General features: G+C 39.0%; 3 protein-coding genes across 6 annotated transcripts in view; 1 reads left to right on the top strand and 2 right to left on the bottom strand.

Moving 5' to 3' along the window:
• Positions 1–812: 812 nt before the first annotated feature.
• On the bottom strand, positions 813–12,102 carry EIF2S1 (eukaryotic translation initiation factor 2 subunit alpha). The gene is made up of 8 exons (XM_069784169.1): positions 11,968–12,102; positions 9,729–9,970; positions 8,115–8,194; positions 7,491–7,642; positions 4,663–4,769; positions 2,715–2,812; positions 1,655–1,798; positions 813–1,358 (listed from the first exon to the last, which is right to left on the bottom strand). Exons 2-8 carry the CDS (start codon positions 9,967–9,969, stop codon positions 1,233–1,235), a joined length of 948 nt encoding a protein of 315 aa, XP_069640270.1. The 5' UTR covers position 9,970; positions 11,968–12,102; the 3' UTR covers positions 813–1,232.
• Positions 12,103–12,368: 266 nt separating this feature from the next.
• ATP6V1D (ATPase H+ transporting V1 subunit D) lies at positions 12,369–22,540 on the top strand. Its single transcript, XM_069784170.1, has 9 exons — positions 12,369–12,518; positions 15,094–15,211; positions 16,391–16,470; positions 17,842–17,909; positions 18,602–18,646; positions 19,115–19,218; positions 19,654–19,720; positions 21,202–21,280; positions 21,756–22,540. The coding sequence occupies exons 1-9, from the start codon at positions 12,478–12,480 to the stop codon at positions 21,895–21,897; spliced, it is 744 nt and encodes a 247-aa protein (XP_069640271.1). The 5' UTR covers positions 12,369–12,477; the 3' UTR covers positions 21,898–22,540.
• An 867-nt stretch (positions 22,541–23,407) lies between these two features.
• The window catches only part of PALS1 (protein associated with LIN7 1, MAGUK p55 family member), a 60,154-nt gene continuing 56,960 nt past the window's right edge, over positions 23,408–26,601 (bottom strand). For all 4 annotated transcript variants that reach the window (XM_069784165.1, XM_069784166.1, XM_069784167.1 and 1 more), the window contains one exon: positions 23,408–26,548. In XM_069784165.1, the coding sequence (XP_069640266.1) occupies positions 26,372–26,548 (177 nt within the window). In that variant the 3' untranslated portion in view covers positions 23,408–26,371. The remainder of the gene's footprint in view (positions 26,549–26,601) is intronic.

The raw sequence follows: 26,601 nt of genomic DNA, 5'->3' as shown, positions 1-26,601 counted from the left end.
TACATACGCCCTTTGTGAATGCCTTTTGTAGCAAGACCACATAGCAATGATATTTTTTGTACTGTGGCAGTATTAAGAAATCCTAGTTAAGGCTCAAAGCCTCATTTTTCATGCATTTTCCATCTAGCAGCACAAAATATTAAGAAAAAAGGAGATGGGCAATATGGGACATAACAATACAAAAAGATATAAATACGTTTAAAACTTTAGCAATTTGGAAAGGTTACTTAAACAAAAAAACCTCCTCCCCCCAATTTGCACAAGCAAAGGAAAACGGTATTTTTTTTTTATGCTCCAACAGGGAAAGCACATCTTGTTTCTCTTCTTCAGAGAAGATAAACAGGTTGCTTGGAGAGTGAATAGCTCAGCCCAGCCCAGTGTAAACCAGATTTAGGGTAGGCAGAATTGAAGGTCATGCAGCAGCGAGCTCACAAAACAGTACTGCCTATTTTGAAGTATAAGTAAGTTCATTAAAGCTCCTGCTATATTCGCCTATAGGAGCAAAGTGCAACTATACGTGATTTTTCTTTTATCAGCTACATTTATTGGAATGGTAACAAGCTATTTTCAAAGTTTTCAAGTTCTCAGTCCCTAAGTGCAGATGATAAACAAAGGAAATGCTCTTTTAGACAAGTCTGCATCAACAAACGTGCAAGAAAAACATTTTGTTCCACTCATTCTTGGCTTGATTTAAAGCAAACAAAAGAAAGCCCTTTCAATATTAAAGGGGAGTCACCCACTGATCCTACCCTTCCAGGTTTTATATTCATATGACTCTAGGCCATGTGACAAAAGAGGGGAAAAAAAAAATCTTGGAGTTACATAGCCCAGAAATTTATTGAATATTTGCTCAAATACATTCTGTATAGAACTGTTCAGCTTGCTTGGTTTTGGTGCTCCCAGGAAAGATCATTAACAGATGCACTGAGCTGTAATCACCCATTAGGAATTGTTATGTATGAAAATGTTAAGCAAGGGGCTGCAACCTTCTTCTGGCCAGATCTGTGTCTTGAATTTGACAAGCCACCTTCCTTTCAGAGCACTCAATTTGTGTAGGTTGCTGCATCAAATGTTATTTAGAAGAGCCTTTTACATTTTGGTCTTTTTAAAACAGTAAAACACTTCAAGTATTTGTATTTGAAGTTTTCAATACTGGAAACATTTAGTCCAGAATGTTTGCAATGGGATCTCTAATTTTTCATATGGTCTCTCTTCTAAATATCCCAGAACATTTAGTCTTCAGTTTTGGCTTCCATTTCCTCAGCATCATCATCCCCATCCACTTCAGCATTTTCCCTCTCCAGTCTTTCCAACTGCCTTGCAAGCTCAGTCTCATCTGTGTCAGTAACCACTTTAGGCTGCAAAAAACCAAACCAGAACACATGGTAAACTGTCATAAAGAAATACTATATTTGTAGACTCTGATTCTACGTAAAGAGCAAGAGATAAAAAACATCCTGAAGACATACAATAAAACCCAGGAAAAGTAGAATTTTTGGCCATTTGTTTAAGAAACACAGAAGTTCAGGGGTTTTTTAGTTTTTTAATACCTTTTTGCTAAAATTTCTCCTAGCACTACTGATCTTGCTCTACTTCAAAAATGTTGCGAGAAAAAAAAAAAAGAACTACATTCTAAAGTGTAATGTGTTCTTACCTCCATCTGCACATTAAAGACTCCTCTCTTCTCCTCAATTTTTTCTTTAATTACAGCCATGGCTTGATTCAGAACAGATAGCCCTTCAGTTCTCTCCAGCGTTGTAGTAGTCATCACGTAACGAGGAGGAGCTATCAGATTAATCTATCACATTGTAGGGATTGGGGAGGAAAAAAAAGGACAAAAAAGCAAACTCGGTAACAAAAACAAAGAAAGAAATATCGAAAGCAAAGTGAGCAACACTGTTCTGAATGTACAATTCACAGAAGAAACATTTTCCCATTAGAAAAACCCTTTCTAGAAGCACAAATAACTTGGACTGAAATAGCAGACAAGAAAGTGCACAGCCTGTCTGATTTCCAATATCAGCATCAGTTATTTCTACACAGTATGTTTATTTAGACAAATATTAAGTGGAGAGAATATCCACTTTGCAGATCAGCAAAACAGCCTATCACATCATTTTTCAAACAATTAAGAGTGTTACAACCAGTACTTTTTTTTTATTTGGTAAGATGACTGAATAAGTAAACTTTTCCTTTTGCTACAAGAAACCATTATAAGAAATCATTTTCAAAGAAGGAAGTACTTTCAAGTTTTCTGAAAGCACTTAGTCAGTAATACACTCAATATCCTAAAATTGTTGGGAAGAAAAACTAGGCCTGGGTACAGCAGCCATTCTACCAATACTCAAACATATGTGGAGCAAACATTCCTCTTCTTACACAGTCTTCTACCTGAAAATAAAATTTATTACTCCCTACCTAAGGCTGCATAAAGGAACAGTAGGTATGTAGTGTGCCAATACCAGACTTTAATAAACTGAACAGAATAAATGTAGCTTCTTGAACTTTGGAAGCCACAGCACAGTCATAGGAACAACTGTCAGCACATAGCTGAAAGGGAGTGTGTTACAGAGCTGCTAGAGAAGAATCAGAAAGCAAGTACATGGCTTCCCAGCCTCAGCTACGCGATTGTGACAACTGCAGTTGCATGCTACTGGTACCTGAGGGCATCAGAAAACTTTGCTTTTGATCTCACTATTAAGACAGACACTTACTTTAATGGGCATGTTCTCTGTGGAACAGTTCAAGCCTGCTCTCAAAGCTTCTTTTACTGCATCTATGCCTTCATAACCATAACAGGCCACCTCAATATCTAGGACAGAGGAATACAAATAATAAAACTTTAAGGTTACCAAAAGCTGTAGTATCTTTAAAGCTTTTTAACTTAAGCTTTAATAAAGCTTTTGAGCATCCAATGTTTATCCACAATGAAAGCCTCAGTAGCTCCCAAAGCTGAGGAAGGTATTTCACTTTCTTGATTTGTAAGTTGAGGTAAGAGTCTTCATAAACTCCTTAGACATACAACATTTTACATTGTACTCTGAAAAGCCAAGATACAAAATTATACATCCACATTCGCTCACCTCTCATCCAATAAATTCAACAAGAATAATTATGTATTTCACATTGAGATATGAATATATAAAAGCAATACCAGAGAAAATGAAAGATCTACCAGGAAAAATGAAACTTGAAATAGAACACATCCACAAATTAATGGAATTCTGTCAGCAATTACAACAGAGGCACAGAGGCATCACTTGTGCTGCACTGGAACTTTTTTTTTTTATGGTAAGTTATATTAATTTATAGTTAAAATGATAGTTAGCTGTAGCTTTTTGTTGATGTTTGGAAAGTAAGGCATAGACTAATGCTGGTCATATCTGTAATACCCTGACTAGTCTAAAGACAAGAATTTCTTTACCTATGTAGCAATGGTGCAAGACTAAGCTACACAGAGAAGTTAGTCTCACTTCCAGGTGACTAACAACCTGCTAATTCTCAGCTATCAGAAATAAATTCACAGAAGAGCATCCCAGTCAGCCTCAGGATGAGACTACAAACCAATGGAAAGTTTCCATGCTTGATTTGAAGACAAAATTGAAAACAACTTAGACCATCAGAACAAAATAGGCAAGATGAAGTAAAAGAATATGCTTGCCAAGTAACTTTGTTTTCAAAACTAATGAAGTGCTATGCAGGTTAGCAATTCCATTCTTCATGGCAATCAAATCCTACTTACATTTTTGAAGTCTATGTTAACTCACAGTGATCTAAAGTAATAGGTAAAGGAACTTTTCATTACCTTACTTTTTGCACTCTCCACTTCACTGTCATGTGGATATAGCTTATCTTTTCTTCTCTCCACAGGAATCAACAAGTGCTAATGCTCTTCAATGTATCCTTGCAGAGCAGAGGCAATTTCTCAATCTAGTTAAAAACGGGACTCTGCTACATTGACTATCTTTTTAATGGCAAGCATGCTTTTAGGCTGTTCAGTTAGCTGTACAACCAGATTTACAGTTTTAAAGTGTGCCTTCTTAAGTAGTGCAGTCGTGTGTTTTTTCTGCCCACACTGAATTAATAAAAGACAAACTAGCTCATACACTTCATGAATATATTAGAGATGTGCTAGGCTTGAGCTACTATATCCTGCTGAATGGTTTGCGATCAACCAGTTAGAAACACACCCTGAGCAAAAAGTCAGAACTACTTTCACGTGTTCATGGACAAGTGGCCAAGACATACGCTGTAGCTGTGCTGAGAGAGATCAATCATCCTGTTAAGGAATCAATGAATTTAACACTTTGAATAATGAAAAAGAATACTGTGGATGCAGTAGTAACTATAAAATATTTAAATCCATTGTATGCCAGTACAATATGACAGACTGCATTATATATCAGGACTACTACTTTCTGTCCCAAGGAACCTCCAGTTTGGGGGAAAAAATAAAACCCAAACCACCTTGCACTTTGGGATAGAACCCACATCGGCATTTTGCAAGCAATCCTTGATTAAGGCGTCTTAATTCTGAACAGTTCCACTCAAATATCGTCACTACAAACCACTAGTTTTAACTGAGTTTATAGTTTGCAACAAGATACACTAACTTGACTTAAGTGTCAAGACGTGTTCAATGAACATCTAGAAAGAACTCACCAGCTCGGATTTTAACTGCTTGTGGTGTCAGACGTCTGTTAATATTGTCAATCAATACACGCCTCTCTTCCTCTGTCAGATCTAGGCTATCCAGGATTGCGGGGTCTCTGAGCCAAGCAAAGCAAAGTTACATAAGTTATACTGAAGTGGAACATGACACAACGTTAACTTCTGGTACTATTTCAATATTCTTACGCATAATCCTAGAGATATACTAGGCAAAGAAAACAGGGAAATTTCTTGAGTCCATTGAAACACTGGAAGAGAATAAACACATCTATTTTCATAATATTTTCTATTTAACAACAAACCAGATAAGTAGTTTACTCAATCTGTTCCTGGAAGGAAAGATCTGAATGATTTTTTTTTTTTTTTAAAAAAGCAAAGGAATGACTTCTGTTCAGCTCCATTTGTATATGGTACACAGAATGAGACAAATATCTAGTTGCTTGGTATTTATGTTCACCTCCAGCGTGAAGATAAGCCCATATCACATGAAAGAGAATCCATAATGAATCTGAGGTTTCTGAATTATTTTAGCATTTAATTCAAATGCAAGATTTTTGTCATTCTACAAAGTAACCTATACTCATTCCATATTATTCTGTACTCCTTTTTAACAGTAACTGATCACAGACAGATACTTACCTGCTGGCTACGTTCTTGGCTAAAGAAAGGATAAAGGTGTTTTAAATCGTAAGCTAATAGTTTAAAATCTAGAGATCACAGAGGCAAACTCCTCTGCTGTTTACCAATATAAATTAGCAGCTCTTTTTTTAAGAAATGGTGTCAATTCTCTACTGCTGTATTAATTTTATCCGAAATGTATCTGAAACAGAACATAACCAAAAAGCTCCTCACAATAAGTGTTCCTGTTCTTCAGAGCCAAGAGTTGCAGTTCTCTGAAAAACAATACCAGATCACCTACAATACTATTATCAGGCAAACGTAAACTAAAATGGCCCAAAAAACCAGAGGCAATATTGGAGATTGGTCTCTGCTGCTAATAAAATGTCATCTTTCATGATTTTATACACGGGGTATAGGTAGAAGGGCCAAACATAAGCAAACAGAACCCAGAAATATGACAAGTTTTGTCTATCAAAATAAGAAACTGTATGGCAGAAGCAATTTATTGGACATGCAAATTCTGCTTCTTCATTTACAATCTATCCTGTTAAATCTTTGAGTTACTTTCATGAGCATTTGGTAGGCATTCAACAAATAGGTCCTCAACGTTTAATTTTTACTGATCAGAGGGTAAATATACTTTAAAATTTTACCACGGGCATCATGCTGTGTGAAATCCTAAGACACTAATGCTCAGCACTAAGAAAGGACTAGCAAGTCAAATTCTTAGAGGGCACACCAAGCCTCCCGCAAGCACAGGAAGGCAGCAATATCTACATTTTTCTGCTCAACTGCTATAGCTTTATGTAGGAGCACAATGGGAACAAATAAAAGTTGCAGTCCATTGTCAGAAATCTGAAGGCATTACTGATGGAAACATGTTTTGAGAACAGACAGCTTCAGAAGTTTGTGCTCCAACCCGAACAGCAGTTGAGCAACAAATGGCATGTGTGGTCAGGAATTTTCCTGAGTTTAAGAGAAGCTGAAACAGCCAGTGTAACTACGGGTTTTTGTTCTTCTATTATACAGGTGTTTAACTTAGTATTTATCAGTTACTGAATGATCTGGAATTCCTTCTGCAGCAATGTGCCCAGATTTGTCCTTTACCAGTAAATTTGCTATCATTAGAAAATAATTATTATTCTCTGAAACCAAATGCATTCAGTGTAAATGAGGACACAAGTTGTCTATTCCCCAAAGACACAGAGATGGTTTCAAGCTAATCAAAATGCTACCAAGTGCCCTGCTTCTTCAGTCAACACAATTTCTAAGATTTTATTACTGCCATCTAGTGTTCAGCTCAAGTTCATCACTCATAGGTTTATGTGCTATAGAAGAGTAAAACTGGAACGTTTATTGAGAAGTCTATCTTTGGATTGCCAATTTCATGATAGGATCTTTAGAGGGAAACCAAATAGGTTAATTTTTGAAAGCAATTTAAAAATATCAGACTCCATAAGAAATTAAGAGCAATCTTATCTCAGTGCATATTCCCTTAGCATCACAATTCCCATGTCTTTCTGTTCATAATGCCATTTCTCAGTTTGTGATCCCATTCTTTAAGTTTGGAAGTGTAGAGCAATAACAAGCCAGCTTGCTGCATTTAAAAAAGAAAAATTCTGCCTGTGCAGTGGAAGAGTGACAGTCAGCTGTGAGCAGAAATACCTTCAGACACAGAGCTAGATATTTTTGATAACGTCTGCTTGGGACAAAGAACAGGCAAATTCTGACAGACAAACCAAGATCAGTGCTGCTTCTTCTGTTAGCAATGTCACAGGCTCATCTGTAGCAATAGAAATCTCTCCAGTGTTTGTAATCACATTTCTCTTATACTTAAAACGTATTATTCACCAATGCTTCAGTACTTCTCCACATCAAATCCAACTACTGCTTTTAAAAACCTCACATACACAGAGTGACAGACTCAAAGATTGATAAAAACAAGTCAACTCTTGAGCTTTCTTTCTCAAGGGCATTGGGAACTTGAAGAAAGCAGTAAGACAGAAACCTACAATAAGCAACCACAAGACTGATGTCAAAATTTACTAGGTGTACTTGATCAGTACATTCTACATACTGACTCTGGAAAAAAAAAACCAAACCCCAAAACCCCAAAAGAACATTCTGATGGATCTGTTCCAGGAAATACCTCTCTGCAATTTGAAATAAGGCCCTAGAAGTAGAAAAGATGTCCTTACGAGACTGCATGCTTGAATGCATCATAAGCACCATATCCTGGTCTTTTGTACTTGTCATCAAATACCCAGGCAGTTCTCTGGAACAGACTCTCAAGCTGCTCATCCTTGGTGTACTCCAAGACTTCAGCAACATGGCGAAGGATGCTGTAAACCTGGAACACAAAAGGAGTGTTAAAAAACCCAAAACAAATACTGAAAATAGACAAAAATTTAGAATCAGAAGTAATATTTAATGGTAAGCCTTCTGCTCAGAAGTGTAAGACCACACAGGAGTAAGGGCGGGAATCAATGCCTTAAACTATATGCATGCCTTTTCAATTAAAGTTGTCACAGTGTGCTAAACCAGCATATACTTTTGGATTTTTGATCATTTAAATATACCCCTTTACATCACAAATTTTCAACTGACGTCTTTCTTGATCTATTCATTAATTAAGAAACAGCTTACCAGAGCACTCATGGACAGATGAACTGGTTATATATATATTTGCATGGGTAAATGAGAATCAGAGTATGCCTAATAAATGAGAACAATATTTTCATATTATCTTATATCTGTGCATTTTGGTTGCTGAGGAAAGAAGCTGGAAATACACAGTGCCTGAATATAGCAAAGCAACTTACAGTCTTCGATTTTGTGAATTTGTCTTCACATTTGATTGCCTCCTCTGGAGAAACTCTTCTTTTTGACAAGTCAATATAACCTATTGGGGAAAACCATTTTGAAAGTGTCAGGCATTGCGCCAACTAAGTCTAACTGCTTCAAGAGAAATGTATAAAGAACAAACACTGGCTCAGGATTTTTCCCCTTGCCTACACTATCCCTATATGTTGCTAAAGAAAGTAACTAAACCAAACCTTAATCACTTTGATCAAATTATAATCCACATTAGGGTATTAAATTATTCTTTCAACTGTAAATACTTACAATAGCAAATCTTTTGTACAGCATTCTTTAAAATTACTGCCATAATGTTTTCTGTGCAAACTTAAAAGACATTTTCATAATATTGCAGCAATCAGTGATCCATTTTTATGGTGCTGTACGCAGTCTTGGTAAAAACCGTACCAGTATACAAAGAAGCAAGTTTGATGCCTATTTTTGTAGTGCTGAACTCAACTTCATCCAAGGTCGGCACTCCATCAGTTTAGCTCTGAATAGTTTCCTAATAAAGTAGGCCTGGCCTCAAATTCTGACTCTAACTCCTTGGATACCCTTTCAGGAGAACTGTCTGTAAAGCAACTCTTAGTAAATTTGAAAAGGCCTCCACGTACTTCTCACAAACTACAGGTTGCCTAAAAGATTCAATAGAAAAAGATTCAATATGTGAATTCCAGATGTGTTTCTCTGTTAATATGAGAATAAAATGAATTTGTATGAGGAAGTATTCTTTCATTAGAGATGCTGGGAAACTTATTTCACTTCAGATCTACCTGAAATAACTTTCTTCCCGTCTTTTTTTCCTCTCTGCTTTTTTCTTATCCTGTCATTCATTACTTAATCTCAGAGTTAACTGCAGTTTCAGAAGTATTCTAGAAAAGCATATTACTTGAGAAACATCATACCAACAGTCAGGTTTCTGGGACATGTGCTCAGTGTTTATTTTTATTATTTCTTTACACCTGGATATAAATTTTAAAGATTGCATGGAACAGTATTATCAAAATCTGACATGTTATAAATAGAAAATACATTAAAGAAACCTTTAGAGTAAAAGATTCAAAGGTTCAGAAGACAGGAAAAGACAAAGTCGCCTGTACAATCTCAACTCGTAACCTACAGAATTCATGTGGTAGAATAATTACATACATGTCATCTATTTTATAGTCAAGGTTCAAGACTTGTTAATAAACAGGATAGACTGTGAGCATTAAATACTCACCATTTAGATTTTTATTTCTATGTCAGATGATCCTTCTCTTCAGTTAAGACTTAGAAAATCTACATAGATATCAAAAGAAAATTCCACTGCACTATGGTTTGTTGACCAAACATTGAGCTGGTGAGGACCCACTTAAGCAAATCTTTACCAATGTGATTGACCTTCATTAACCCAATTCCCAAAGGACAAAGAGGAACAGAAGAACAACTATAAGTATCAGATGGCACAATGATGGTGTATTTTGCTTCAGCGCCTTAAAAAAAAGAATACCTAAAAGAATACCTAAGCCACCTAGTTTATCTGCATTTCTCTCTACAAGTTCAGTCTTAATATAGCCCACAATATCCCCAAATACCTTTTTCTTTGTCAACTCTTATGACCACCACGCATTCATTCCTCCCAATGCGGATGAGTTTGTTTATGGAACGAATACGTCTTCTGGATAGCTCACTGAGAAGGATCATGCCTTCAATGTTGTTGTACTCCAGCAGGCTGACATAGGCTCCCATTTCAGCAATGGACCGAACATTGACCATCACTACATCTTCCACCTCTGGAAATTTATGCTGGTAGAATCTACAGCTTAGTCCTGGCATTCTGGAATTTAAGCAGAAAAAACCAAAGATTTCATTTCACAGTACGTCGCTGCCTTCTCCTACAAACATGGTAAAAAAATCAGCAAGGACTGGCACGAATAGAGAGAAACACTAGCACAAAAAACTGCAAATCGGGATAAGGCTTGTGCAATTCATACTTAGGTTTTAATAGATATTAAGCAATAAATTAACTAGTATTTTAGTATTACACAACCATTTGCTAAGATGCTAATTTTTTGCATTAAAGTAGAAAAAGTTTGCTACCCAGACTTTATTATCTACTTCAACTGTCATACTACCTATACACAGCACACTGTAGCAAAGAGACTTCAAGTGGTGAAAAGGTGGCACAGCACACCTTGCATTCACCTAAATTCACGAGGCTGTGTAAAATTTTAAAATGGATTTTAACAACAGGAGTACATGGGACAGAAGAAGCCTGCAGTGCTCAGGAAGGTATTTGCATGCACATAAGACAGTGTGTGAGGGGCTGAGAAAATAAGAGGTAGAGTGAAGCTTCTGTTGTACTGAGGAGCACACTCTACACTCCAGAAGATGACTTTCTAAACTCAGCATAAGATGTTTGGAATAATCCTGTAAGACCTGCTCCAGAAGGCACCTGTCAGCAAAGAAAGCAAAGGCAATAATCAGAACAGAAGACCAAACTAGCCTGACATGAATGAAGCACACACAAAAAAAAAAAAAAAAAAAAAAGGCAAGCACCCACCAATGTATTGCTAGTCATGAGGAACAAAAACCTGAAAACCAAACCAGGAGTCTTTCATTATATATTAAAAAAAAGTACAAAATCAACGCTTCATAATCATGTAGTGATAAGAAGGAATGCTTAAACTGCTTCATTTTCCTGATGATGAATCCACACACTCATCACTGCTAACCAGGTTAGTTCAATTCCTTTTGTCTAAGCCCAGAAGTTTCAAACAGGAAGTTTCCTACAGAAGTAGGAGCCTAAGACGCCGAGTCAAATGCATGACTCCTTCAGAAGGTTTGTTGTATTCACCACTTTGAAGTTTTACTCCTGGTCTTTACAGCAGTGCTAACGCTTTCTAGCTATATGAGAATTTAAGAAGAGAGTAAGATGGTAATGCCAAGTGCTACATACACGTGGCCATACAATTCAGAAGGCTGCGTCCACCCTCATTTCCATTCTTAACTTTCAGAAAGGGGAAATACAGACCGGTACACGATTGTAAAAACAGTCCTCTAAAGGTTTCATATAACTTCATATAATTTGAAGCTGAACAAAGAACTCCAAGATGAAAAATAAAAGCTTTGCAGTTCGCTTTTCTAGTCCACTTAACGCAGATCGGCTCAATCCTGCACGTCTACTTACGAGATACATAATAAAAACACACTGCAAAGCAACAAACCCCGAACACCGCAAGCAAGAACGGACAAACACTGCTGCGCACACAGAGCATTGCACTCCTCTCTCCACAGGCACAAGCTTTTTATTTTGGCCTTCCGCGGACGGCTCTCAGGACCAACACGGTGCCCATAACGCCAGCGCTGGAAGTCATCTCTCCAGGACGTTACAAACGCCCCGGCACCGGTTTCGGTCCCCACGCCTGCACAAGCCTCTGCGGAGACTGGCGAAAATGGAGTAACTTCGGACCAGCGACTCCTGCGGCCGCCGGAGCGCCGCTGACGCCGGCAATGCCCGACGACAGCTACGCCACCGGAGAAGGGAAGCGGTCCCCAGGGCGGCCGACAGCCGCCGCCGGGCCGGGAAGGGCCCATCTCCAGCCCGGCGAGGGCGAGAGGCGGGCCGGCCCCCCGGGGAGCGCGGTCCCGCCGGCTGGAGAGCTCGCGGCTGCGGCGCCGGGCCCCAGCGCCCGGGCCCAGCCCGCAGCCGCGCCGAGTCCCGTCCCATCCCTCCCCCCCCCCGAGACCGCGGGCCCACAGCGGCGTCCCAGACAGGAGGGGCCGCGCGCGGAGGCCGGAGCCCGGCGCGCGAGCGGCGGCGCAGCCGCTAACCTGGCAACGGCCGGGGGGTCCCGCTCTGCGCTCGCGGCCCGGAGTCTCGCGCTGGTCCCGCTCCTGCCTCAGCGTGCGCCTCCTCGCCGCCGCCGCCCCACTGCGCAGGCGCCAGCCCGCCCTACTCCCGCTCCTCCGCGCGCGATAGGCCAGCGCACCGCGCTCTCCGCCCCGGACCATAGAGGCTCACGGCCGAGGCAGAAGGCCGCCCTTGGCTAGAGCGCCCCCTCCCGGGACCGGGCGCTGAGAGCCAGGCGGGCGGGGCGGACTCGGAGACCTGCGGGTGGCACAAACAGACCCGGGAGCCAATTAACGTCTCTTCCTCCCCGCCCCCGGGGAGCACGTGACCACAAGCGACGGGCCGGGCGCCGCGCCGGCATCCGGGTGCTCCCCCCGCCCGGGCACCGCCTCGCGCGGGGGCGGGGACAGCGGGGCCGCGTCGCGTGACGGCGACGGCGGCGGCGGTGACAGAGCCGGAGCGGGCCGCGCCGCCCTCCGCCCGCCGCCACCATGTCGGGCAAGGACCGCATCGAGATCTTCCCCTCGCGGATGTGAGTGTCCGCCGGGCCGGGCCGGGCCGGGCGTGAGGGCGGCGGCCGGGCTCTGGCTTGTGCCCCGAGCGCCGCCGCGGGGGCGGGTTAGCGCCGGGGGCTCGGGGCCGTGCCCGGGGCTGCGCCGAGGCGGGAGCTCCCTGGGCTCCTCTTCCCGGTCTGCCGCCGCGGGCGCTCTGCGCCCTCAGGGAGGGGGGCGTCCCTCTGGGTTTTGCGTAAAACACTTCGATAAGCGGTTGAAGGCCGCAGTGAGGGCTTCCCTTCAGGTTCGCCTTTCGGGCTGGAAGTCCGCTCCGCCGGCCGTCAGAGGGCCGCTGCAGGGTCCAGTACCAGGAGGCGAGCAGCTTCGGGGGGGGCGGTGTTTGAAATCATGCAACTACGCAAACATCTGTTTTAAAAAGAACAATTTGTAGAGTATATCCGCACAAATCGAACCATGGTGTCCCTTAACTTTTTAATAGACGGTGCTGCTGTACGAGAGGTTGGCCATGAAGTGCTAAAAAAGAAGGAAGTAAAATGCGTGAAATGCAGTGGACAGTCGAGTAATTTTCCAGATCCTGACAGCAAACTATTTGTCATGAAATCAGATGTCTCCTCACAAGGCTTGGAAAGCTGCCAACATTTGAACAGACACAAACTATTAAAATTGCTGTTTTAATAACGCTGTTCAGTTTCTCTTCAGAACCCCCTAGGACTGAAAGACTTTGCCTTAAGGTGAAAGGCCGTTTCAAATCTTCTTGCGTAAAATTGGGTCAATGCCTGTGTGCAGTCTTAGGAAGAGGTGCCTTGCAGGACAGAAAACCTCAAATGTAAAATAAGAATTATTCCCCCATGTATGAGCTCAGGACATATGAAACAACAGTTGTTATGGAAAGATTAATACATTACGTGGTAAAGGTTCTGGTTTGAAACTTAGTTCAGAAATAAACTATTGCATATACTAAGTCATCCAGCAGTGCTCTCTTCATTCAGTTTCCATGTCGAAGGAGGAGGCACTTCAATCACTTTTAAAAGGTTTTGTGGTCTGATAGGTCATTGCAGCAAGAAGGTGGTGATGTACAAAGGCTTAATATTTACAAGCCCTGTTTCAAATGAGGTAGTAGACCAATAATGTGGCTGATGTTTTGACAGGAATGTAAGTTAGGATGATAAAATAAAGATGGTCTGCCTCTGCAACAATTATTTTTGTTAACTGACAGAACAGAATTTCACAAGGTTTGTTTTTTGTTTTGGTTTGGTTTTTTATCTTTATGAAGTGGCTTGCTAGTATGAGCCTCTTCTGTGCTGGATATCATCAATTACAGAAGCTGCTCAGTCTCCTTGACGGTAAACAAGGCTTTGTTTAGTGCGCTCTCAGAGCCTGTGAAATCTTGCTTGAACTAGAAGGTCAGCCAGTCTCTGGCAGGTGGTGAACAGAGCAAACAAGTTAGTTCAAGGTGGTGACAGAGAGCTGCTTGTTGTGAAAGTAAAGCTGCCTTTTTACTCTTTGACATTGGGGTTGTTTTTTTTATCATAAACATTCAGAAAGTATTTGTGCTTTTCAATTGTAAGTATTTGGTAGATATTAATGGACCGATTCTCATCACATGCCAGTAGATGGGGAAAGTAATAGATTCCACTGTGTAGGTAGAATCTTAATTATACTTACTTTTTCCAAGGTCAGAGAGGAAGTGTATTAGGCTTCTCTTCACATAAAGTTGACTTGAATATTGTCCTTTCTGTGTAGTGGCTGCGTGTACGAAGTGGTAGTGTAAGACAGCACAGCTTGTGGTTTTTGTAGTATAGCTCCTGCTATTCTAGTTAGCTTAAATCAAAAAGATTCTTCAAATTAAAATATATTCCACAGTAGAGAGGGAAGCAAGGTTTGGATCCTCCTCAGTTCCTAATTCCATACAAGAAACCTGTAAGTGTGCTATTGGAAGTAAAGGATATACAATGCTACAGCTAGCTTACTAATATCCTTTTTAAACTGATGCTACTTCTAATTGTCTTAAATAGCTTGTAAAGCTCCTGTGCAGCATATGAAGCTATGGAATCATTGTACCTTCTGACTTGCTTTAAACCAGAATGTATGACAGCTGTATGTTGTTGCTCTGTAAGATCAGAACACAGCATTGACAGTTATGGTCACATGAAGAACTTGCTGTGTTCTCCGATTTTGAGAAGACAACATAGCAGTAAAAGAGCTTAAAAGCAATACCAGTGTCATACTGACAGTGGGCTTTTGGGGTAGTTTGATTTACGGTACTTCTAAGTCATCACAAAAAATGAAAACTCTTATTTCCTATTATGGAAGCACTGAAAAATGACATGTGAATTTTCCATGATCTTTGACGTTGCAGATAATAACCTTGTAATTCTTGTTGATGATGGAGATAAGTACAATAAATTCCCTTGATTTTAAATGGAAATATAAAATTTTATCCTGAAGTGGCCATCCTGTTTTACTGCACTGATGTTTCTTGGTTGTGTCATAATTTCAGTCATGTCCATGTCAGAAAACTTTACATAAGTTTTTTTTCCCAATCCCTTCAGATGATGCAGAACATTTGTTTTTTATTCCTCTGTTTAACAGGGCTCAGACTGTCATGAAGGCTCGTTTGAAAGGAGCCCAAACAGGTCGTAACCTCTTGAAGAAAAAATCTGATGCTTTGACACTTCGATTCAGGCAGATCCTTAAGAAAATTATTGAGGTAGGTAAATTAGAATTTTCTTCTGTTTGGCTCACTTTATTTGAAATCTGTTTGTTCTGTCAGTTGTGCATTCCTGTTCTGCTAACTTCATTAGGTAGGCTGGAGTGTAGGACAACTTTGTGATAACCTTTTTTTTGTAAGCGAGGCTACTGAGGACAGATGAGCAAAATTATGTTTTTCTGGCTGCAGTGATACAGAAATTTTGCAAGAGTTAATATTCTTCACCTCTTTACAGGCAGTCCTAGGGTCTGCTTTCTTTTGTGTCCCAAGTTCCTTATCATCTCTTCTACATTACAGGGAATTTGCTCTGATGCTGCCAAATACTTTAGAAGTAGATTTATCCTGTTCTGTAGCCCCATTTTTGTTGCTTTATCTGGCTTGAGAGTATACTGCAGATCTGTAATGTTTCCTGCATGACTAGGTACACTAGAAAGCAGAAGTTTTGTCTAGATGGAACTTGTTCCTTTATGAAGAAACACCAAGTCCTGCTTCTTGCTTTGCAACATGAATGACAAATCTAAAATGCTCGGTAGAGCCTAATATGGTTTGTTCTGTTCTACCGTACTAGACAGGTTTTAGTTGTACTGTTTTGGCTGCAACTATGATATCCATGGTTAACACTAGTGCTTTGTTGCCATGCTGTAGACAAGGTCTTGGCACTCTGTATCTTGTTTCCTATAGACTAATACACAAAGGCTCCTGCTTCTCAGTAGCACATTTTTTAGCTACAAGGGCTTCAAATATGTAAAAATTGGGAAAACATGGAGTGGGAGGAGAGCGCAGCTTCACAGAGCCACATAGATCTGTACACTGAAAAACAACTCAGCTGTCTCATAGTGTTCAGTACAATATGAAGTAAGAGTGTTTTCTTACTGAGCCCTTTTACTGTTGTGATTTAACCCCCATGTAGTAGAATTTTACGATTATTAAGACAGGTAAGTCTTTTGCTGTTTCTGTGACTTCTACACTGGGTCAGTGAAACAGCTGAAATGTTTCTTTTTTGCCAGTCACCTGGGAATTATGATTTGCAGTTTGAGAGTAAGCTACACACACAGGACTTTCTCACTCTCTTGAATTTCTCATTCTTCTCTTTATGCTGTTAGCTATTTATCCTGGAAAAGGAGTAATAATGTGCCTTGTATTTGCTGCCTCTTTTTCTTTTTTTTTTTTTCTAAACAGACTAAGATGCTGATGGGTGAGGTGATGAGAGAAGCTGCCTTTTCACTTGCTGAGGCAAAGTTTACAGCAGGAGATTTCAGGTGAGGGTTGCTGATCTTGTGGATGTCCTACCCATGGGAAAGAAAAGTTGTCTTCTCTTTTGGAAAAATAGTAAAATTCTCAAATGCACTTCGAAAAGAAAAAAAAAAGACAGTGGACAAGGTAGGACAGGATGAACTGAATTACATTAGGTAAAGGTGGGAGATATCACTGCAGAAGAGAGATAATTTGCATGATAAAAATGTGTACTCCATCGGAAGCTAAACAAAGTGGCATGATTAACAGAATTTACTTTACATACAAATCCTTCATTTGAGAAGGTGTTGCTTTTTGCAGTTTGGAATCTAAAATGTAGGGAAACAAGAATTTATGGCAGAGTTTTGGACTATTTATTATTTTGATCTTGTGAATCTGAGGGCCAGATGTAATGTGTGTTATTTTCTCCCAGTAAATCATACAATAATTTTACTAATTGTTCCAACCTCCTGTCTCATTGACCTCCGGTCTCATTAGGGCTAGCGAGGGCTTATGTGAGAGGGGAAACAAATCTTTTTCCCTCCAGTAGGATATTTTGAAATTCTATTTTAATAGATTATAGTTCCAACTAGGGTGTTTGTGTAATTCATTCAAGTGTGCATAGTTCTTATGGAATAAAGTTGGGGAAGTGTTAATGATTCAGCTGATGCTGCCACTGATTAATGGGGAAGAACTAAGTGATCAGACACAGTAGTAATCTGTGTGCTGCTGGAGAGAAAGTCTTTTTGCCCTTTCATTTGGATATGGTGCTGCTTTCTGTCCTAACCAGTGTTTAACTATAAACAATAGTCAGATTCTACCCTGTAAGCAAACTGTACTTGAGCAGAAGAGTTGGCTATAGTGACCTGATGTTGGAAGACCTTAAGGCACTTTAGAATTCTTCAAGATGAATTGTTGTACAAGCTTAATTTTGTTAATATGATAGAGTTAATGTGTAAACAAACTCATAAATGTTCTGAAAGAACAAATACATACAAACTCAAATGAGCAAAATGTTGTGGCCTTAGTCTGCATTACAGCCTTGAAATTACTTCACTTTTATTGGGAAAAAAAGTCTCTCAGGTTGATTAGAGTCAATGCTACTAAAATATTTTTAAGTAATTTGCCAGATAACTGGCTAGTTTTTAGCTATGCTTTGTATACTTGGTCTGAGACATTTCTAATGTCACATTTCACAGACTCTGCATCTTTTACATTTCCAAACGTTGCTGGAAACCTAGCTTCACAGTCTGTACAATGAATTGCATAGAGAACTGAGCTGAAGACAATTTCCAAGTCTTCAAAGCTATTTGATAACTACTTAATTTTGTATATTACAATGACTTAATGAACCACTTCAGCTTTCCTGATTAAGATTTATGTTTTCTTCCTTACAGTACCACTGTGATCCAAAATGTGAACAAAGCTCAAGTCAAGATCAGAGCTAAAAAAGACAATGTAGCAGGTGACTGTTTTCCAGACTATGAATATTTTAACTCTTAAGGGAATCATGGGAGAGGACTATGAAATATGTAGGAATGTATCCAAAGTCTCCTCTTCTTTATTTCTCTTATTCATCTAACAGTAGGAACACTTGTAATTTGCTGGTTTTTTTCACATACAGTATATAATTTTTATATTTAGTTATTTATCTCTGAAAATTAAATGAGTGTGTGTAAACTGCAGTCCAATTTCTAAATCTTTAGACAAAGCATAACTTCCATAGAGCTTTACTGAAAAATACATAATGAAATTAAGTATCAAAAATCAAATAAGTTTCAGGCAATTAAATATCAATAATTGTCTATGAAGAAAACAAAAAAGATAAATCAGGATTGAATGCTTAAAATATTCCTTAAAGACAGGGAATATATTACTAAAGAGAAACATAATAAAACTGAACACTGAATAAACTAGAATACTTCCCTGAATTTTTCATGCGTCTAGATCTCTATGATCTCAATACAATTCTGAAAGTCCATATTAAGATGTCAGAACCAGCATAACTTAATCATTCCAAGCTATATAGGAAGATTCTGGAAACAAAACTTCTGAGCTGTATAATTGATTAGTAGCAAATATGGTAGAAGTGAGTTGTACTTAATAAATCTATAACCCTTTATGTCTCTTACACACATTCTTGTTCACTTTTGTCAGGTGTAACCTTGCCAGTTTTTGAGCATTACCAGGAAGGAGGGGACAGTAAGTACAAAAGAAGTATTTTCTATCTTATATGTACTTATGGCTATTCTATGCTAATACAAAAATACTTGTCATGTAAACTGACTTACTAGCAAGACATGACATCACAGGCATAGGTGTACACTTCCTCTGTGATGCTTTGTCCTGTTCCTGTGACATGGAGGGATTATTAGGGAATATAGTGGATTTTAATTTCCTAAACCAGTGAGTTTTTCAGATGGGGAGAAGACTTGTCTTGAATTATCAGGTTTTGAGACTGGTAGGTCTTACTGTGGACATGCACAACAATGATCCGTAGTAGCATAAACCACTATAAAGACGATTTGTTAATGGACAAAGGCTTTAGCTTGTCACTTGCTGAGCTGTCTATATCCCTGTAGTTTGTAAAGTACTAATTTTTATCTAGTAAGAAAACACCATAGTAGCAATAGCAACAAATATTATTTGATGATTTTTTTTTTTTTTCAGGCTATGAGCTGACTGGCTTGGCCAGAGGTGGAGAGCAGCTGGCTAAGCTGAAGAGGAACTATGCCAAAGCTGTGGAGCTGCTTGTGGAACTGGCCTCCTTACAGGTTGGTGGGAGGAAAAAAAAAGAAAGTGATCCTTGGTTTCTCACTGTTTTTAAATGAAAGAAACATAGTCTCAGTGATTGTAGCTTAATACTTTGAGCTGTACTATATACTCCTTTAGTCCCAGTGCTGTACAAAGTTGCAAACCTTTTCCAGCCATAAAACAGAGTTATATTACCACTTCAAAGAAGTCCTTATTCCTTAACACTAAGAAGAAACTTTCTTTGGGGTGTTGGTATTTGTAACTGCTAATGTGCAGTGTTCAGAGTGCTACTGACATTAGTAGAAAAAATTCTGCTCCTATTGAGGATGTAGTCTGTAAAGCCACGTTACAGACTTGGCTCTGGCTTTCAAGTGCTGTTTGGTTATGTATATAGAACTGATGGAAGTGCTGAATTTGTCTTCTTATGTATTAATTATTTAATCCCATTCCATCAGACATCCTTTGTTACTTTGGATGAAGCCATTAAAATAACAAACAGACGTGTGAATGCAATTGAACACGGTGAGTATTTTTCCATTTGGGATGTATGATATTTTTCTGTCTCCATGCAAGATAAGGAGCAGGGTCATATAAACCACTCTTCTTTTGACTGCTTTCTTGTTAGTAGGATTTCTAACCAGTTCAAAAACTCTTCAGAAAGCATTACAATGAAGTATACTGCAAGTAAGAACAAAAATTAAATACCCAGTGGAATGGACTGGAGTACACAGAGATAAATAAATATGCAAACACAAGAAGGTAATCAGGAAGTTGTATTGAGAACCTAACATATTCTGGAGTCTCTGCTAGTGACTTTGACTTACTTGGTCAAGTCTGTTGACTAGAAACAAAAGACAGGATATTTCTCTGTGTTAAGATGTTCTAATAGCTAGTATAATAGCTTCTAAAACTAATGGTGGTGTCCAGTGGAAAGCTGGTGACTTTGTTGTTGTTGTTGTTGGTTTTGGATGGGATCACAGAGTAGGCATCCAGAAAGAAATCTTGGTAACCTATTCAGGTTTGTGTTACAGGAAACCAAACAGTCCTAATATCAATACTCTGGTATTCTGCTTTCATCTGAATTCCATATCCTTCATGTTTTTGTTTGTAAATTTGTTTCTTGCAATTTCTTAAGTACTACCTATGCACAATATTCCTGTCATTCCTTTTGCTGCAGTATCCAGGGTGCTCTAGTTACTTCAAGTTCCCGAGTTGTTGATAGCTTGGATTTAATTATCTTTGCATGTATGCAATAACTTATTTCAGTACATAATTCCAAACCATCCTTTTCAGTACTGTTTTTCATAGAGTTGTTCCTTTGAACATGCAAGCCTTATCTGCAGCTTATCACTCTGCAAATTTAACTGTAAAAAAGGTTTCCTCTGCAGCCTTCCAAATAACTTTGGTAGTGCTGATAACAGCTTTCTCCTTTCAAAAAGTGGTTCTGACACATTGCTTGCCCAGTTGGGTGTTACAGCTTTGTTTAATGTCTTATCTCTTCCCTTGTGATGGTGTTATATTTGAATATTTGTTTTCATGATGGCTTTTTCAAATCAAGATCATAATTCTGTGAGTAAAAGTGCTATAGTGAACAGAAGTTTCTGAAAGAATGTGATGGAAGAACATAGTTTTAATTCAAATCTTGCCCACCTCTTGCAGGATTTTTTTTTTTAACCACTTCCATGGGGAAAAGGGATCTTACAAACAATCAGGGATCAGTGCTTACTGATTCCATTGTATCTTTCAAAAGAATGGGAGATTCTTTTTTTGTGGGAGATTCTGTGATGTTCAGAGTCCTAGTTTAATCCTGGACTTACTGAAGAAAATGATTTTGTCTGTTTGTCCATAATGAAATAGTATGATCTTTCATGAAAGACATGTAAATTTCCACTAGCCAAAAGAATTACTAGATTGACTTTAAACAACCATCTGTGCACTGCATTAGATAACTTCCTGGCTAATATAACAGCAGTCCAACAACTTCCTTATTTATATTTTTTTAGTGATTATTCCCAGGATCGAACGTACTCTTTCTTATATCATCACAGAACTGGATGAACGAGAACGAGAGGAATTCTACAGGTAAATATCTAAAACAAGACTAGACTGGTCTCTTTTTCTCAAATAGACCACTCCTCAGAAGGGACTTAAGAGAACTCTTCACCAAATCTGGCACTGAACACTGTTAAAACATGACCTGGTTCCTTCTTACTGCATACTGAATTTTCAGAGCTGGGCACCTGGAGATCTGCAATTACTTGTCTGAAAGTTACAAATGGATCCCTACCACTAGGTTGTACTATGCTATAATGCAGTGTTTAAGGCCAAGAATCTAATTTATAGTTCGGATGAAGAAATGTGTTAATTTGTAGAGATGATGTTTTTCAATGGCAGCAGCTAGCGATAAAAAGCCTTCTGCCATTTGTTACAGGATCTTCATTTCCTGGGGAACTTCTCCAGGCAGCTTTACCATATTCAAGTTTTATGGCATCTTTGCTGCTAGCCTGTTTTATGAAAACATACTTATTTCACAGATAAACCACATTTCTCTTCACAGGTTAAAGAAGATCCAGGAAAAGAAAAAAGTCTTGAAAGAAAAATCTGAGAAAGAACGGGAGCTGCGGAGGGCTGCTGGTGGGGAACGTGAACCAGCCAATCTCTTAGCAGAAGAGAAGGATGAAGACCTTCTCTTTGAGTAACGCAGCAGAGTTGTATATGGAGCAGAGGATCCAGAATACAGAATGTCCAGTTGCAGTATCATCCAGGACATGTTGCCTCAATGATACTTATGTGGCTTCTCAGTTGGTGTATAAGTCTTGAGTTGAATGGATTGTGGATTTCTCCTGGGAGATTAGAAATCTGGGAACTTGACTGCAGCATAGCAGGAAAAGGAAAGATGATTCAGGTGCTTAACTATCAGGAAAGCCTTCTTATTGTATGCTCAGCCTGTTTCTTCACTTAGTAGGAATGACTGTCCATAGCTGTGGTTTTTGAGGATGACTCTGGATTTGCCTAATCAGATTCCTCTTAATTGCTCCCCTTCCTAGCACAAGCAGAGGAAAATGTTATTTAGGGAGGGAGATGCATGTAATGTTCTTTACTGCTGAAATATTAATGTTCACATTGCTTAAAGCAGGTGTTGGCACAGCTGAAGTCAAATGTCAGTAAAGGCAACTCTAGTTTTCTAACCTGTTGATGAAATCCACAGTCTTCTGTGATTCATTTTTGTTGCACGATTGTTACCATTGGCCTAAGACATCTATGAGTTCTAATTAGAGGTTCTGCCAACTTGTGTACTGTGTGTGTGCTAGAAACAAGTAAAAAAATTAAATGTTAAGTATCTATCTGGTGTCTGGCTCAAGTTGCTAGAAGATGGTGGTCTTAAAAGCTTGTCATGTTGATTTCACAATAAACCCTTCACTTAATCCCCTAGCCCAATTTAGAATCCACACTGGGCACATCTCTTTTCAGCCTGCACCCAACATTCACTTAACCTTTTTACTGCTTTAGGTAAGTAACCAAGGAGAAGTGGCTCCCTCCTGCCACAAACACACAGAAACTCTTCTCAACTATCCAGCTACATGTTGCTCCAAATCTTCATTGCAACCAGTAGGTTGGCAAGCAAAGCAGGGTTGAATGTGCAGTAGTCCCTCCTTGCTGTGATTTGTCATGTCCTAGGCTGTTTAGGGGAGCCTAGGAGAGTGGCTGATAAGCAGGCTGTCACTGAATGCTGCTCAGTTTGAAAGGTTTTTTCCTAAAGACATTGGTTTGCAATTGGCAAACTGAATGCATGCCATAGGAGTAATACTAGGACATTGTCTCTAGTACGACTACTAGTCTCTTCAAGGTAAGCATCTTGGTTGAAACATGATCCAGCACTTAACTGCAGATGCAGGGTAAGTACAAGGAAATGAATTTCTATTAAGACCTTTAAAAAGTCATTTTATAATTGTATGAAGCACAAAGCCATTTCTTTTCTCTTTTGAAGCTGAAGGCAGCACAGCTGAATCATAAGTCCATACTCTGTTGTACAATACAGGTCCAGCTCAAAAGAGAGAAACTGTAGATCTGAGGACATGTTACCTCTCCCACTGGATGCATGATGTCAGAAGGAACAGAGAACATCCTCTAGGCCACTGCTGGGTCATAGCATCTTTCACACATGCCGCAAATAGCAGAAAGAAGACTCCCACGATCCACTACAAGAAGTAAAATTGTACAGTGATTTATTTTAAATCTAGAAATATTTTACATTTTTACATTAGTGTGCAGTTCATGATGTCTCAAAATACAGAGTGCAGATAAATGTATAAAAGTACAATGTGGGGCTAACCACAGGTCTCAGTAAAGCTACCTTAATTATTTAAGGCATTAACCCCCCCATCTTCTATTTTAAAAAGTCACATATAATTACATTCAAAAATTCTTTTATGCAATTCAGCTAACATTTATTTTTAATTAAATCTGGACTGGTAAAAATGCAGATACCCTCATTTCAGTCTGATACAGCTCACTACAAAGCCTGTGATAAGGTTGATGAGTTTCACCAGTGAAGTTTACATATTCTTTTTTACTCTCAGGAGAATTAACACATGTTCTTCATTAAAGAAGGCAGAATGATTTCTTACAGAAGGTAGTTCCAGGTCCAAGCTGGCAGCAGATGGACAGCCAGGTACATTTCTCAGTGCTGCTCAAGCCTTTCTTTTCAGCAGGAGACAAAGCTAACATTGGTTATAAACTATCATAGCACCTCTCTACATGGATGTCAGCAAGTACTGTGTGCCTTGGGAATTAAGGGAGTAGAGCTTAACTTCAAGCAACATTCTTTAAGTCTACATTCAAAAGCTTATTTGTATAAAAACAGCTTCTGTACACCATTTCAGAAAAATGGGGGAGACAAACATTAGTCGAATACATTAATGGCATGATTTACTGTGACTGACACTGCCTACGAACACTGAATACCTAAGAGGGTTCAGCAACCATCTTGAGCTGATTGTGACAGCAAGAATTTGGACAGTACCTACGTAGCTGAGCTAAGTTACCCTTAACAAACACATTGTACTGCTTTCCACCTTCTTGTCCAGCTATGAAAGAGTCAATATCAAAAAGCATAATACATCTACAATAATCTTTCTTAAAAAAGGGTAGAATCGATAAAATATTTTGTCATGAAACACTGACTATCCAATATACCTGAACATTGTAGTTGTCATAAACTATGAATTAAACTGAGAACATGCCCGCAATGTGAGGCAAAAAGCCATTATTTTGAATATCCAGCCCTTAGGCCAACAGCCAGCACATTAGTATTTCTAACACTGAATTGAACTAAAGATATTAAAGTTTCCAACCCCTTTTCTTTCTGAAGAGTCATTACTTATCCCCACTAATTGCTTAATTGCTTTTCAGCCCTAAATACTAATTAAACCAGCAAATAATATTGCTTTCTAACAAGACAGGAATGCACTCTATACTTCCATATTTCAATACAAAAACATACTGAATGTTAGTTCAGTAACTAGGATAGTTATCTGACAATATATCTGCTTTATGCTTGGAGCTCTCTATTTAACTATGGGTGTGAATTTGTTCCATTAACATTTGAAGAAAGAATATATGCAAGACAACAGAAATAATCAACTACTTTTTTATCCTTCAGCATTATACAGGAGTGAATTACACATTGACATAACTCCAGTGTTTTACCTGTAGGAACAAAGAAACACTATGGCTAAAGTTAAGAGATATTCACAGTCAAGGTTCTTTGTGCTACCCAAAACCAAAACAGCCAAAATACTACTATTCAGTTAGCTTCAGTGATAGAACAGCCCTATTGCAGGCACGTAGCCTTAGTAGTTAAACCTTCACAGCTCAGAATCATTTAAGGATGCAGAGATGTTCCGATCTGCTTTGCAGAACACACTAGGATACAGACAGACCTTGCCTTTTGTTCACTTGTTTCAAGTTTTTTGTTTTAATTATTACAAATATTCCCCTTTCTTGCGACTTCTCAGTCAGTTACCAGTGTTTACACATACTTTCACTGCAGTACTGAGCAAATGCAGGACAATATGTTGGCTAGTGAATTACAATACTCATTTATAAAACAGTAGCTACGTTCAGCTATTTTAATTCCAGTTAGTTATCCATTAGACCAACAGCCACAAGATGAACCACTTGCAGAGATTAAAAAACCCCACTATCTTCCTATGTTCAGCATATCAGTCTATTTTAGTCAGTATTCTGTTATAAAACATGAGAACTTAAGCTGACTTTTAAGCAGCATGTCTTATAACTATATATTTTTCACAAAAATATAACCTCTGCCTTTCTAAATATCTCTACAGATCTGTAGAAAACAGCGGCTCCAATCAGTCAATATGTTTTAAAGAACATTCCATAAAAATATCACATCTAAAAGATCAATATAATATTCATCTTTGGACCTAAAATTAATGCGCAGGCAAATTTTAAAAGTCTGACTAAGACGACACAAGGATAGAAATATTTACATTATACACATTTTCCAATTACAGTGCTATTAGAAAGTGGAATGTTTGAGAATTAAAGTATTAACTCAAACCTCACAGGGCAGCTCCAGACCAGAGCGGCATCTTCATTCTGTGTATTTTTTAAACAGGAGAGATTTCTCATTAATATTAATGTTGTTTTTCATGTGTAGATTATTTCTCCGCCCAATGATCTGTAGAATTATGCTCCTGAACTACCATCATGTCCCACAAAGTCATTAACTTAAGTGTTAAATAACATTCATATTTATAACTAAGTGACAGCATGGACTGTATATACACACAACACACACACTTAAAATCTTCGATTTCATAAGGGTGATTCTAGGTAAAAAAGGTGGTTTTATGTATAAAAGTAGTTGCTAGAAAAAAAATTATCTAAAGCTTTAGAATTTAGTACTGACAAGGTCTCCATTTCTAGACCACAGAGGAAGAAAACTTGGACAATCTTTACATCAGTTATATCGGCTCACCAGCTGATAAGCATATTTTTTCAGTAATATGCCATTTCACCGGCAAAGGATGCAGCCACTGAAGTCTAGAGCTCACACATATTTATACTAGAATTGGGCAGACCTACACACGATCTCCTTGGAAAGATTACTAGATTGAAGTCCGTTTGTCCCTTGGAATTGCTCTCTCATCGTAGCCAGGTAGAGGGCACCCACTGGGGTTCTGTGTCAAGTTTGTTTATTAACCGAAGTAACTCTTGATACGCCTTATCAAGATCAGAATTCACAATTGCTGTATCAAAGTAGTGGCCATTGTTCTGTTCCATCTCCCTTGTTTTTTCTATGATTTCTCTCAGCTCTTCTGGCTGCAATCAAAAACAGAGAATTAGTGTATGTGTGTAAGCCTCTCTCCCAAAAC

This window comes from Haliaeetus albicilla, chromosome 5, assembly GCF_947461875.1.
Source record: "Haliaeetus albicilla chromosome 5, bHalAlb1.1, whole genome shotgun sequence".
Taxonomy (NCBI): domain Eukaryota; kingdom Metazoa; phylum Chordata; class Aves; order Accipitriformes; family Accipitridae; genus Haliaeetus; species Haliaeetus albicilla.
This window is presented reverse-complemented; position numbering and strand designations above follow the sequence as displayed.